General features: G+C 46.4%; 1 protein-coding gene across 4 annotated transcripts in view; it reads right to left on the reverse strand.

Annotated features, from left to right (window-relative positions):
- Positions 1 to 428: 428 nt before the first annotated feature.
- Positions 429 to 15,081, reverse strand: part of MORC2 (MORC family CW-type zinc finger 2) — a 49,116-nt gene continuing 34,463 nt past the window's right edge. Inside the window, exons 13-26 of one of the 4 annotated variants that reach the window (XM_084217030.1) lie at positions 14,352 to 14,492; positions 13,782 to 13,936; positions 13,526 to 13,654; positions 12,186 to 12,291; positions 6,977 to 7,109; positions 6,506 to 6,580; positions 6,019 to 6,393; positions 5,477 to 5,617; positions 5,331 to 5,385; positions 4,421 to 4,562; positions 3,900 to 4,091; positions 3,712 to 3,805; positions 2,141 to 2,329; positions 429 to 1,293 (exon numbers count right to left, since the gene is read on the reverse strand). In XM_084217030.1, coding sequence (XP_084073156.1) covers positions 1,225 to 1,293; positions 2,141 to 2,329; positions 3,712 to 3,805; positions 3,900 to 4,091; positions 4,421 to 4,562; positions 5,331 to 5,385; positions 5,477 to 5,617; positions 6,019 to 6,393; positions 6,506 to 6,580; positions 6,977 to 7,109; positions 12,186 to 12,291; positions 13,526 to 13,654; positions 13,782 to 13,936; positions 14,352 to 14,492 — 1,996 coding nt within the window. In that variant the 3' untranslated portion in view covers positions 429 to 1,224. Of the gene's footprint in view, positions 1,294 to 2,140; positions 2,330 to 3,711; positions 3,806 to 3,899; positions 4,092 to 4,232; positions 4,343 to 4,420; positions 4,563 to 5,330; positions 5,386 to 5,476; positions 5,618 to 6,018; positions 6,394 to 6,505; positions 6,581 to 6,976; positions 7,110 to 12,185; positions 12,292 to 13,525; positions 13,655 to 13,781; positions 13,937 to 14,351; positions 14,493 to 15,081 lie in introns of those variants that run through there. The other 3 variants (XM_084217031.1, XM_084217032.1, XM_084217033.1) reach the window with 3 other exon arrangements.

The following is a 15,081-nucleotide window of genomic DNA, read 5'->3' on the forward strand; positions in this document are numbered from 1 at the left end:
TCTATTACACATTCAGGTGTCAATCCCCAGGGTCCATTCCACCTGACTTCCCTGGTAGTGGGTACCTCTTGCTTTGCACCATATTTACAACCATCTGGCTGCAGGGGACTCCAGTTTCTGAACATGAGTACACAGACACTTTGTCCTAGCAGACATGAGAAGCTGCTGGCCGGGTGACAAACTCTGGTTGAGTCCCCTTGGCCACAAGTGGCCTACCAGGAGTTGGCTGCAGCTGAAGGATAAGGGACAGGTGTTTTCCTTGCTGCAGGCACAGGGCCAGATGCCAGTCAGCGGTGTAAGGCTCTGAAGACTCCAAAGAGCCTCTCTCTAATAATTAGAAATCTCTAATAATAAAATTACCTGGTAGAGCAAATTGATCAAAGCAACACAAAACTGAGGGGGTGAAAATAGAACAGGGGTCACTTTATTGTCAGGTGGACGAGGAGTTCTTCTGATGCTGTAATTATGTCTCAAAGAAACAGCAGCAGAAGCGAGTGATAAAGTGACTGCAAGCAGAGAACCCAAACACCAGCATTCTTTCTCTGATGCTCACAGCCCACTGTGAGCAGTCCAGGAGGTGATCCTCTTCTAGAGGACCTCAGCCTCTTAGCTATTACCACAGCGGCAGTTTCACCCACTTGCAGAAACCTCCTGTTCAGGAAGCTCGCTGCAGGTGCCAGTGCCAAGTTCCACCAACGTTCCATCCCCTCTGCCACACTCATATAAGGACATCTCCTTTCTATAGCTCCAATTCATGGCTTGCCTTTCTCTACCTCAAGTTCAGTATCTTCCACAAAAAAAGCCTGACCCCCTCTGCCACAACTCAAGGCTTATTTTTTAATTGCTGCCAGGTTCTTGCTGGAGCTAAGCAGGGTGCTCTGAGCTCCCAGGTTAAGCATATGAATATACTTGAGTTGCAAAAGGGGTACTCACACCTCTACATCACTAAAACACCCATTGTACCAGGCACAGTTTCCATTTCTTTTAAAATAAATATTTATAAACAAAAGGAAGAGATCAGAGAACTACAAAGTTAAAAATTTTCCTGCCAACAGCACAAATGTTTCTCATGTACAGTCACAGGAACAAGTTGTACACCAACATGAGCACTGTCTAAAAATCTCTCTCCTCATCAGCTGCCTCAGTCCACCCGCACAGAGATCCACATCTCCCTTGGCAGCAGCCAGCTCTTCTGCACTTCTCCACGACTTGTACCGGAGATGCTCAGTCTCCTTTCATGATCAAGTCCTCAATATATGCATCCAGTTCATCATCTGTATTAATATCAATGTCCTGAAACCAAAGCAACAAGGAATACCAGTGAGAAGTGAATACTGAGGAACAGCACAAGAAAGGAGGAGCCAGAGCAGCTTAGCACTCTCTGTTACATCTGCCCTGCTCAACCTCTATGCCCCAACCTCCAGCACCTCCAGCTGCTGACAGCTTGCAGTGACAGCACCCCTAGATTTCCCTGTCAGCATCTGAAACACAACACAGGAAACCTATCAGCACCTGACGCTCCAACAACACACTCAAGTGATGGATTTACTGTACTGATTTTGGTCAAGGCACATTTGTTGGGGTTCTGTTAATATGTTTTCCTAACAGGGTGAAACTGCTTCCAGATGCTTTCGGTAGCCTTTCCAGGTTGATCCTGATTTTATTAAAGTAGTTTTTTGGTTTAGAGTTAGTTTATTTATTTAAATGTTTTAATGATATATTTTCTGTTTTAATTTAATAGTATAACTAATATATCAATTTCACCACAATACTTTTTTATGTTGTTTGTTTAAAGGTTTGTATTTCTATATGTGGAGTTCAGAATCTGCCCAAGAATGTGGCAAAAATTCCCTGATGAGCACTGCCTATGCCTGGGGAAATTCTCAAGCAGCCTCATGGCAGAGAACAAACAGAACCTGTGCATTACATACACACTGTGAGAAATCATTCTGTGAGAATTAACACACATCAGACTCTCAGGGCCTGGATCCCAAGTGTGGGCAGTGACAGCCAAGCTGTTCCCAACTGAGGAAGTAGGAGCCCAGTGAGACACTGGAGTGAATCACTTGTAATGCCTGGAGAGGATGAGCCAGGGGGCTACTCTGAGACAGCTCAGGGTTTGCTGCTACTCCTCACCCACCTCCTGCACTTTCTGCAGAAGGGCCATGATATTAGTCCTCAACTTCTGCAGTTTCTCCTCTGTTTCTCTCAGCTTCCTTTCTAAGTTCCGGAGGTTTTCCTCACAGGCTTTGGCCCGGGCATCGGCACGTGTCTGATATGAATTGCACAGGTTCTGCAGACCCACCTCATACTGCTTAAAATATTCTTTCTGTAGTAGACAAAACACAACAGATATCATGTTAAGAGAAAGCATCAAGCATCACAAAAACATGAGCACTCACAGGCTGTAGAAGATCCAAACTCCTGGCCCCCATGATCAAATCCTCCCTGCAGTGTGCCCCTGCACACTCTGCCCACGCTCGTATTTACATCTGATTTGCCTACACAAGCCAGCACAGAATGTAGACAGTTTTTCACATTGTTCCAATACCAGAACTGCCCCCAAAGCTGCCTGTATTTGGATTAAGGGTGCAGTGTACTTTAAAAAGCATGAACCCACAGGTATGCTGCAGGCCTGATATCTCCGGTAAACTGTCATTATCCTTTGTACAGATCACCCAGACATCACAGCCTCTCACTGCAAGGTAGGGACAGCTACACTAACCAAAAGCCCCTGACACAACTGAGGTGTCCTATGGAAGAAGCAGGAATAGTAACTCCAGCAAATGCCAGCAGATGCCTGAGTTAACAGAAGGGTAAGAGACGAGACTGCCAATACACACACTGCAAGTCTGGGAGTGCAAAACAGAACTGGCTTTGGTCATCTGCAGGGGGCTTTTTACATGTGCCTCCTTGGAAAGGTCTCTCTTGGTGGTATGTTGGAGAAGGAAAAATAAGAGAGGCCAGTTCCCTTGCCCTGCATTCCAGCCAGCACTGGTACCAGGTAACATTCCTCCCAGTACCAGGCTGCTGGTGGAAGCTCAGTCCCACCTGTCCTGTGCTCAGATAAAACAGAGGTAAAAAGTCTTATGGTGTGCAGTTGACTTACTGCCAGTCAACCTGCTCTCCCGGGGAAGTGGGAAGGGGTTTACTTCCATGTTCTGTCACACTAAAGTAAATGGCCTATAAAGGGATTGAATCCACACTAACGTTGTGGGCTCAAACCCTGTATGGGCCATTTACCTAAGAGCTGGACTCAGTGATCCTTGTGGCTTCCTTCCAACTCAGAATATTCTGTGAATCTGGGGATAATTATTTGTTATTATTTATAATTTTTAAGATTGTCTCCAGAAAGTTATAAGGCTGGGAGCAAAACAAGCAGATATGTCTACCTCTTGCTTCTACAAACCTGTAACCTGGTCTCTCTTTTTTAGAAGTTTAATAACAATGGTTAAGAATTTAAGATAGTAGCAGCCAACAGCATTCCCACACACATGCATGGCAATTGGAAAAATCCTCAGACAACTCTTACAAGACTCAGTGCATCTCTCAGAGCTCTCATTCTTTTCCTCAGCCATGTTAGTCTGTCAAGGATCCAAATTATTTTTTCAAGAGTGCGCTACTGCATTAGCAAGACGCACATTTGCCATAGGAATGGAATATGTGTGGGGAAAACACATAAACTTACTTTTCTAGAAGTACTGAACTCACCAAGGGAAATGCCAACAATCCTTCTGAGCTCATAGAACTCAGCTCATTCTTGGAGATTGGAAAACTTGGAGGCAAGAAGTATCGCAAACAATTCCTGTGCAGGAAAACAAAATGCAAAGCCGGAGCTGAGAGTTTAACAGACTGAAGCAATCAGACTGCAGAGTTCACAAGATCTGCAGTGAACCTACCGAAGCATCTGGACTAATAAGTCAACTGTTTCTTGGCTGCTGCTGGGACCAGTGGTGTCAGGCTCGATTCTGATGCAATCCGAGGTAGAAGGTTCAGCCATGACCACCTCCTCTTCCTGCTGTGTGTCTGGAGCCTGGTACTCAGGAGAGGGAGGCTTCATAAGCCTTACATCCTCACTGCCCTTCTCTACCCTGAGAAAAAGTATTAAGGGAATGTCAGGAATCTTTTTTTACATTGGACATACCTGAAACACAGTTAACAGTTTCATCAGAACCTGCACCCAAGTGTCACACAGTACCTCTAGAAAGACAACAGCTGCCTCCAGGGCAGGCATCAGAGTGACAGACTGAAGGAGTCTGTCATACCCATTCCTTATGAAGCCCTGGACAGTCTTGACCTCACATGTTTCCTGACATGACAGCAGCATATTTGTCTTCAGGATCTATGGCAATAAAACAGGCCCTTCTTGCCCTCACAAAAAAAACCAAGCCTCCAAAATTCAGTAGCTCAAGATAGTTACCAGCGATCCCTTGGTGTGGTGTCTGTAGGGACATAATCAAACTTCACCTTCCACCGGATTGCATGCCTGACCCTTTCCACAGCTGTGACACGGCCTGTGAACCACTCTTTGTTCACACGCACTTCCACATGCAGCCCCTTATCTGTAAGAGGGAAGCAAACGTGTTTGTAAACATTCAGCTGCTGGAAAGCACACTCTACAGGAGCTCTAGAGATTAAGGCACCTCAGCAGGGAGCACACCTGAACCTGTGACAATGCCCTCAAACAGTACGGACACCATCAAAACACAACGGGCACACAGGTCAGTTCCTGCTAAGAAACATGAAGATGCAAGGAAATAAGCTGGCAATTCCAGATGGAAGGTTTCTCCTGTACTCCAAGCTGTTTGACATTGGCTTTATAGTCTCATGATGTGCTCTAGGACAATTTGCCACATATCCCTAGTGGGCCACTTTCCAGACAGCTCCCTGGAAGCATGCTGAAAAGATGCCCTGCTCTGGCAGATGGTGCAGTACCACCCCAGCTATTACCTTTCCTGGGATCTCCCTGTCACTCTTCTCTCACAGCAGTGCAGATCTGGATACAGTCCTGAGCATTTTCCAGCTGGCATGGCCACATAATCCACTCAGGATGGGTGAACATGCCATCAGCTACACCCTGCAGCCCAGCCCCACCCTTGACAACATGACACAACCATCGATCACAGACCTTGCCATGCCACAATTGCCACTGGTCTAATCAAAGGGTTCTCAGCCAAAATTTTTCATGCAAGTTAGAGTAATCTTGGGGTTTGGAATTGAAATCTACACTATTTTTTATTTTAAAATCTCATTAATGAAAGCACACGTTTAACTGGTATGACAGCTCTTTTCTACATCAGATACTGGCAGCCCAAGGGCTAATTTCTCACCTTTCTGTGCTTTCTTCAGTTCCAACAACTCTTCCTCTCCAGCACTGTCTGTGAGCTGGGAGAAGAGAGAGCTCAAATTGGTCACCTCCCATCAAGATTATAAACACCTGACAAATACCTTCTGCTGGGGAAATCAGCACTCTTACCTCCACCACCACCTCATTGGAATCCTTCTCTTCTTTCACTGCCAAAAATTTTCCTCGTTTTGTCCTTTCCTTTTTGGGCTCACCCTCCTCCTCAGACCCATCCTCTGGGATGTTCAAGGCCCTCTTTCGAGTGCTAGAGGCCTGAAGGAAGCAAACAGGCTCTAGCTATTAATTTCAGCCTGCTTCCAACCAAACCCCCCCCCCAAAAAAAACCCCAAAAAAAACCCCAAACCAACATCCAGTATTTAATTTGGTAATTAATGAGCTTTTCTTGAAGGTTTTAGAGGTGCTACATCATCATGCAAACACTCACCCCACCACTCCATGCACTTTTTTTTCCCTGGGGAAACAATCTGGTCTAACAGGAAAAAGATGAGACCAGTCTTCCCAAGGGGTGTAAATGGCACCCAAACCCAAGAGTAAAGTAGAAGTTCTCTTGTTGTCCTGTGCAGTGCCCACAGTGCACATATCACAATACAGAACAGACAGGCTTACAGGACAGTGGGTGAGGAGCTGAGGGGTTTCATCCCATTGATTCTTACCTGTGAACATCTGCCAGAGGCAGATTTCCTTACTGCTGGCACCTTGGCTGCTTTTGGATTGGGTGTCTCACGTGAGCTTTTTGGGCTCTGTTGGCCAGAGAGTGACTTCATGCTTGTACCCGGTTTGGCAAGAGTTTTTAAAGTGCTGTTAGACTTCCCAGCTGTCACAGTGTGCTGGTGTGTCCTGGAAGTGCTGGCCTCCTCCTCGAAGAGCATGCTGGCTAGCTTGGGGGAGCTGGTATTTAGACGATCTGAAGAGCTCTTTTTCAGCTGAGTGCAGGACTTGTGAGGAGGTGAAGATCCTGGTGGCCTGCTTGGAGCATTCTTGATTACATCAGGCAGAGGAGGAGATCGTGGGCGCTGAGTTCGGGTGTGCTGAAACAAAGGAGGGTAGAGAGAGAGGAAGGGTAGAAGAGTGGGGAACTGCTGTTCAGAACAGCTAAGGAAGCACAAAAGAGTAAAAAGCCTACAGCAGGATCCCATTTACCTCCCTTGAAGGCCGTGTAGTCACTTCCAGAGGCAGTTTCTTTAAGTCAGCCTGAGATAGAATTGGAGTGGTTTTCTACAAAAAAATAAATAAAAAAGAACAAAAACCCAAACACAAAACCAAACAAAACCAAAAATCCAAAAACAAACAAAACAACAACAACAACAACAAAAAAATCATAAAGTTCATGTTTACAAGCTGCCAGGGGCTGCCTGAACCCATCCCAAGCAGTTTTCCAGGCTAAATCCAACAATTATATGGTGTGTTTTGTGTTCTTCAAGAGACATCCCTTCAGCTGTCATTTCCATTTTCCCAACAGAAAATTAAATGCAAGTTGAGATGGTCAATTTCTGTTATTACAACATCCCCAGCCCTATGAAGGAGCATAGATGGTTTCAGATTCAGCAGCAGCTCTTTGCACAGGGAAGTCCACCACACCTGCTCTGCTTAGCTGGAGACCTCCAGACTCACCTGCAGAGATTCCAGCTTTTTCTGCTGCTGGCGGATTTTCTCTGTCAGTTGTTTCTGCTTTTCCTCATTTGATTTCAAGTCTTTTTTTAGAGTTCCCAGTGGTACCTTCTGCTTCTGCTCTGCAGCCTCACATCTAGAATGGAGGGAATGCAAGACGACCTCAGCAAGGACAGCAGAACCTGTATCATCTCACGCAGGATTATCCCAACGTCCCATTCCAAATGCAGCAGGAAAGCCACTTGCCTTTCTGCAGTAGTCACAATCTCAAAGGCAGTGGTTTTCATCTTGGAAAAGAGATATGAATTAAGGATCAAAAGGATAGTTGCTAATAAAAAGGCATTTATGCTGGAAATCACCAATTCAGAGCCCAGGAACTGTGACAATTGTGACAGCCTCTGTACTGCATCTGTACTCCAGACTTTTTCAGCAATTTTCCTTCCTATCAGCTTATTTCTTCATATCAGCTCTTCTTTCTACAGGCTTCCTTCCCTTCATAAAGGAAAGCACAGTACCAGAAACCCATGACTAAGATGTTACCACAAGCCTTTCAGTCTCAGATACCTTCTGCCTTGCCATTCAAGGCCAGGCAGTGTCCTTTGCAATATCCTGTAGCTATTTGCTTTGTACTTTGCTTTCCTGTAGCTTTTCAGCCCATGGCCTACAACAGTGGTGAGTATCCTACTCTTCCAGGTCCTCTCAGGTGCAGAATCCTGGAAGAGTCCTTGAGAGAGAAGGAAAACAGAGGTAGGAAGTACTCTCTCAAATGGACTGGCATCACCTGGCATCACCTTTGAAGTGATGGATGAGCAGCTGGCCCTCAGGAGCACTGCCAGAGGTAGAAGAGGGGACTGAGCTCAGGCTCATCCCCTATCACCAGAGTCAGACGAGGATCAGTACTGCTGGGGTAAAGTCATGGAAGAATTATTTGAACCAGGAAAGCAGCAGACAGCCCTTTTACAACACCAGAGATCCAGCAGATCTCACTGGGCACTGGAACCAAGATGATAACCTGCAGATGTAAGTCTTACTAGTAAAGGGAGAACCCTGCTCTCACTGTAGAACACTCAAAGCTCCAAGAAGCTGGGGAGAGATTATTCTATCAAGATCTCTGCCTACCAGATACACTCTGATCAGCTTTGTGAGTGAGAAGGAGCACAAGCAGCAGTTCCTCCATCAGCCTCTTCCCTGTTGAAGCACTTTCCAGAGCGGTTACTTCCCTGGCTAAGGCAGTCTATGTCATCACTGCAAAATGACTGCCTATGACACGAAACCTGTAGTTCCCAAAGATAAAGTTGAACAAGTGGCACCATAAACAGGTTTCCCAGCATAGAAATGCATCTTTCAGCTCATGGCAAGGCTGGAAGCATTGCCAAGCTGTGTCTTACAGCACAGTAAAGAACAAAAGCACCTTGAGTTCTGTGACAAGAAAAATTCAGACTACTCATGGCATCCAAACCCAGAGAATGCATCACTGGAGGCAGCAAATCAGAACAAACATATTATCTTGGTAGTCAGGATGGACTAAAACCAAGACTCTGACAGTGCTCAAGGAGCTTTGAGACACACAATCATCTACAGCTGGTGCTTCAGCCACCCATCCAAACGACATTTGGGATCCAATTGGATGTCAGACAGGAGAACAGAGGCAAGCAAGCCTAACATTATTTCACAGTGTGAAACAGGGACACTGCCTTCTCTGTAACAAAGTGAGCGAGAGTGGCACCTGGTGCTGACCTCAACAGAGACAGTGGCACTGGAGGGAGTGACTGCTTCTCATGACACAGACTGAGAAGGGCATTCAGCTCCCATGATTGGAACACTGTGCCACGAGCAGCCACTGAAGTGTAGGTGGACAAAGCAGAAGGGCAGGGAACAGCTCAGCGCCAACAGACACTGTGCTGAGGTACCCAAAACTACCACATGACCTCAGATGCCAGAAGAGTCTCAACACCTGACATTGCTCTGACATTGCTTCATTTCCAATTTGGCTGGATGAGACCCTGCACAGAGCCTCACAGTACACAAGCTCGAGGATGCCACCCATGTGCTTCTGAAACCCTGTCATCCATCAGACACTACAAATACCTGTAATGGTCAGGACACAGATATGAAGGTTTCCAAACTCTGCACAAGGACTCAACAATGCAGCACCTGGAATGTGCCCCAGCCAAACGCCAGGAGTGCTGGAGAAACTTCTACTTCATGTAAAGGACTGGAAAGCACATGTAAGCCTACTTAATCAAGAAATGTACTGGAGTTATTTATTCTCCCAGAGTAAGACTCCTGAGATCCCTTTCGAAGCTAAAATGACCAGAAGTTCGGCTCACCAGTGCCAAGTGCCCCACCTGCCCTTTCCCAGCTTCCTACATGGGGGATGTAGGATGACACAGCATGTGCACTGCAGAGGTACTCGGACTCACTCCAAACACCTCAATGTGAAAAGCAGCCACCCACACCCAATTTTCAAGGTATTGCAAATAAAAAATCTGAATTCTTTCATCAGTAAATCAAGTTCCTGGTAGATGATACAATAAAGACCCCTACTTCTGCAGACAGAAGTGCACAAATATAATGGCAAGTGAGGGGACCTGAATAACACTCTTCCATGGCTACCCTCAGGCCATCCCAGAAACTGCCATCCCAGAAGCTACCAGCCCACCTAGGGTCCATTTCCACAAGCCCAGAGGCTCAAAGGCAGCTCAGGGGATGTGAACTGGGCTTGCTGAGAATTGTGGAATGCAAATACGATCAGAGAAACAGAAACCCCTTTTGGGGTCCTGCCAAGACTGTCCTACGACTGCCTCAGCTCCGGTGTCTGTCAATGGGGGCAGCCCTCTGAAACATCTTTTGGACCAACACAAGGAACCAAAAGCAAGTAAAGGAAAGGACTGAGATTATTTGGGAAGAACAAATATGGGAAAAATACACTATAACAAGGGCCAGTTGTACATAAATCTTTGGCTGCTCAGTACACCTCTGTGTACTAACCTCCACATCTCCCCCTTTCCTAGGCAAGGGCCTCTGTTCTGCATGTGTACCTGTGTACTGGGGTGCAAGTGTCAGCAGCTAGAGAGGGACCACTGGTCCCAGTGACTCATATGCCACTAGCTGCTGTGACTACAGGCAAGTGAATGAACATGAGCCACAGGAACGTCAGGCCAGAGGAGCCAACCAGAAGGCTACCTGGGAGCGGGGGAGGGGATGTCAAAGGGTGACCCACAGGAGCTGATCACTGGAGACATGGGTGAGTCTCCCAGCTGATGGAGATGGGTATAGGGGTGTAGGCAGAACTGTGGGTGTCTCCAGGCAGAAAGCACATGGGGAAGAGCAAGGATCCCAATCCAGTCAAGACAGAGAGATCCTCAGTGTGAGAGGCTGGGAGGTCTGGAGTGTGTGTGTGCTATGTGTAACCACAGGAGGAGGTCTGTACACCTCCCCCCTGGGACTGCAGGCCTCAGGGCCTATCTATCCCAGTGGAAGTAACCAGAGGCACGGGATCTGAAGACCAGGTACAGACATGAGTATTTCCACTAGTGCTCCTTCATCCTGACGAGCCAAGAGGGAAAAGGATTAAGCTGCTGGTGCGGTCTGTGGGAGCACTGCACATGCCCACTTGTGCTATCTGTGGGGCTGGATGTGTGTACATACATGGTCTGTCTTGTGTTTGTGTGTGTCTACAAGCAACATCTTCCGAACCTCGCTACTCCTTCCACCTGAAGGGCTGGGGATGTGCCAGCCCCTTAGGTTCAGGCTCAACCCTGCCCCAGCATTTTGTCCAGGAACATCCTCAGCACTCCCACACTCCTCAGAGCTCTAGAGCAGGAGCTCTACATACACATGGAGCAAACAGAGTAGTCAGCACAGGCATTCTTCCACTGGGAGGTACCAAAAGGAAAAACCCAGAGAGTCAATACTTCAAAATAGCATCAATATTCTGTAAAATTTTTGGCCATAGATGTTAATTTTTTTACTCCAATCAAAAGTTACTCCCTGGATTCATCCCCTTTGTCTTTAAGCCCTGAGCCAAGGGACCTGAGTTACAGAGGAGCAGCTTCCCTTCCTTACACAATACAGACAAGAACTGGCTTCCAGCAGTGCTGCTTTCCACAGAGAAGCAACCTAGAGCAATCATTTTCCTCACTCAAATAAATTACTACATTCCACCTACATTTTGTGACTGTAACACACATCACTGGAAAGTGAACCATTGTGCTGCTTCCTCAAGCATGCAAAATGTCCCCCCTGGGTTCATCCCAACCAAGTGGAATTGCTGTAGCTTGGTGTCTGATGGGTGGGAGCACTAGGAGCAATAAAGACAATTGCAAAGCCCCCCTGAACTCACCTAACTCCCAGCCTGCACCATGACAGTTCTCCAACTGCCATCTATCCTGCCCATGGCAAAATTAATATAATCTAAACCTCTAATAGTATTTCCGCTGCCAGTGCAGAAAAACAACCAATGATCCAAATTTCACCATATCACTTGATTGCTAGGCTAGAGGCAGCTGTGGGGTCTATCTGGTTCCCCCCTGCTCAGGCAGGCCCACCCAGGACCAGGAGCCCAGGACCACATCCTGGAATGTCTCCAAGGATGGAGACCACATAATCTCCCTGAGACACCTGGGCCAGGATTTGGTCACCCTCACAGGGAAAAGTGTTTCTGGTGCGCAGAGGGACCCTCCACCATTCCAGTTTGTGCTCCCGGTGTCTGGTCCTGCCACTGGGCACCACTGGGAAGAGCCAGGCTCTGTCCTCTTTGCAGCTTGCCTTTTTATGTTTCTATACATTGATGAGAATGCCCTGAGCCTGATCAGCTCCAGGATGGACAGCACACACCAGTGGTGGGGCTGTCCTCCCCAAGGACAGGACTTTGCATTTTCCTAGTTGAATGTCAGGATAGGTTTCTGCTGGCCCATTTCTGCAACCTGCGGGTCCCTCTGGAGGGATCTGTGACTGCCTGGTTTGTCAGCTGCTCCTCCCAGTTTAGTGTCACTTGCTGAGGATGTCCTCTGCAATCTGCACATTGCAAATGCCCACCCAGCACTCAGCTCCCTATACAATTGCCATTGCTGCCTTTTCACAGACTGTGAGCACAACTTCAAGGTACAGAATCCCTCCAACTGTTTTCAAAGAACAGACAACAGAGGAAAGTTCCAAATGTGCAGATAAAGCACCTTGCAGAAAAGCCTTAATATTAACTGATTCTTACCTGTCTTGTTCAGGATCAGGGTTCATGGAGCACACCCAGCTGTCAGGGTAGTTCTTCTCCACTGAGTTCAGCTGGAACGGGAGAGTCCGCCACTTCAGACAGACATCTGTCAGACAGATGCTTTGCAAGTCAGAAATACACAACCTGAGACACATCATTTTTTCCCATAGCCCATTTAATGTCCAAGGACCACACCAAAGTGTATCCAACAACAGTAAGACTAGTGGCCAAAAAAAAAAAGTGAGACAGTCATAGACTATATTGAGTCAATTATTTCTTTGTGCTCACAAAACGCTTGAATGAAACCCTCAAAGACAATCCTAACAAGAATGCAATGAAGCCTGGCACCAACCAACACCAGAGGACCTCACACTCCTGCTGCAACTATGACATATACAAACTGAATTGAACAGCCACTCAGCCCAGCAGTCAGGCTGTCTCTCAATGATACCAAAGTAACACAAATCACAGACATATCCTCTTAAAACACTTTAAAAAAATTCTACTAAATTTTTGATGAACCAGGAACACAAATTTGTCTTCCAGAGTATTGCTAGCCTACCAGGAAGCCAATAGCTTCACAAAATCAAGTTCTGCCAAGAATATCCAAATGTCCTTAAATCAGGCTCTGGAAGGATATCAACAAAGGAAGACCAGAAGAAGGAGAGCAAAGCCCCTCCTCCTTCGGAAGAACCTTGAAAAGGGAGAAGGGCCTACCAAATAATTCCACAAGAATGGCTTCACATTCCTTCCTACAACCACATCCTCAAGTCCTGGGAAGAAAAAAAGGGAGTTTGATGTCCCTCGACCAAGTGACAAAGTGATGGTGTGGAGCTTCCCATTACTCTAGCAATGGCTTAGCCAGAGCTGTTTAGAGGTGCACAGAAGAGAACTTGCATTAAATTCCAAGGTAACTGTAAAAGGTTCCCTCTGTGCTGACACAGTGCAGGCCAGTGCATCAGGGTACAAATTACCTGGCCACCTCCCATTGCCTGTGAGGATGTTTCAGATCTTATATTGGTGCTGGGATGCATGCCTTTGGTAAGTTCCAGTTCATATGACATTTCTAAGCCTGCTCTCAACACTGCTACTGGCCATACATGCCCTGCTCTGTCAGAAGATCAGTTGCGAAGATCACTTAGTGAACTGTGCAGGAAAGGAACTTTATGCCTGGATGTCACAGAATACCACTGAGTGCAGACAAAGGCAAACTGCAGAGGAGACGGGCCCTAGGAAGGGATGACAGTCCATCCCAAATCTCCTATGCATTTAACTGTCCCCATCTGCAGCCAGGAGTGTCCCCCCTCTTCCCCAGAGAAAAGCAGCTGGATCAGACGCACCGCACTGAATTGTGGTGGGGATCTCCATGGCTCTCCTGCGCTTGTAGCGCAGCTCACTAGACGGAGGCTGGTTCCAGTTTGCTGATAAATAACCAAATTCATCCCAGAACTTGATGATACCTCTCTGGGCTGGAAAACAAACCACATCCTGCTCAATATGGAGCCATTATCACAAAATCACCATCTGCACTTTTGGCTGACCTCCAGCCACCCAAATTTCTCCTTCCAGACTCTGATAATTGTGAAGCTTCATTACCTATTGCAACATCCTTCCAATACTGAGCCAAATGCTCTCCCATGGCCTTCAGCAAGTGTCGATACTCCTTGGCATCAGCAAAGTCTTGTTTATTATGGGTTGGCTCCAGAACCAAATAGGGCACATCCACCACGCCTACCACTCCTCCACATGCCCTGGAAGAGGGACACAGAGTGACACAAAGGGGCACAGATTACACTGACAGGCTGGCAACCTGAACTGTCATGCAAAATGTAAGATGGGCTCAAATACTTGTACTTGCAATCAAGACCTATTTTGTCTGTCTCTGGAATGAGGCACTAGTACTACCAGCACTCATCAGCACCAAATGCCAAGCACCTCATACTGCTGCAGGGATGACTGAAATTTGTGTAAAGAACTCTCTATCAAGAAACCAGGGAAATATGAGGCAGTATTAAATATAATTTATTTGTCAGAATGCAAATTGAAGGCTGACAAAATGAGCAGGTCTCAGGCTCATGAAGAATGATTGGTTATTGCACAGCCTAAGTCAGATATAGAAATGCACCAAGCTTAAGCAAAGATTGCAGAAAATTCTGCAGGACTCACATGCCACCCTCCAGCTGTGGGCCCACCTTCTCATACATCTTGATCAGCCGACTGCAGTTATAAATGAACATGCCATCCAGCTCGCGCTGCTCAATGTTCACCCCAAAGATAAAATTCAGCTCCTTGGGTTCCTTCAGCGCCCTGTAGGAGACAAAACAGAGCCTCTAGGGGTGCTGGAAATAAAGCATACTATTTGCTGGTGTCAGAGAGAGGGCATGGAAATCCAGCACCCTTGAGCATTAAACTGCTACTTCTGAAAAATACAAATAATTTGCTGAAAGAGCATTACAACCGAATATGAACAAAATACAAAAACTTTGCAATACAAATACTAATTTAGGCTGGACAGATAATTTTTCATTTTAACACATTTCCTCCTTCAGATCAGATTCTGTTTTTTACTTCAGATGTGGTTTTTTTCAATGAATTAGTTTTATGAGAGCACTGTTGCATCCAGACTCGTCCTTCCCAAGATATTTTGGTTAGTATTTTCCAGCTATATATCTCTTTCTAGTTAAAGCATGGAAATTCAGATTTCAATACAAAACTACAGCCCTGATGTTCTGATTCTAGAAAGTTATCCTAATTCCAAATTTCACAAGGCTGCTCCTTAAGTTCAAAAGCTGGAGGATACAACATACAGCCCAAGCAGAGCTTTTTTTCTGGAATGTCAGGATATCAATTTGCATGATTTCTCCCTTATCTATGCAGCAGATTACTCCAAAGGAAG

Source organism: Fringilla coelebs (genome assembly GCF_963513975.1).
Source record: "Fringilla coelebs genome assembly, chromosome: 17".
In the NCBI taxonomy this organism is placed as follows: Eukaryota; Metazoa; Chordata; class Aves; order Passeriformes; family Fringillidae; genus Fringilla; species Fringilla coelebs.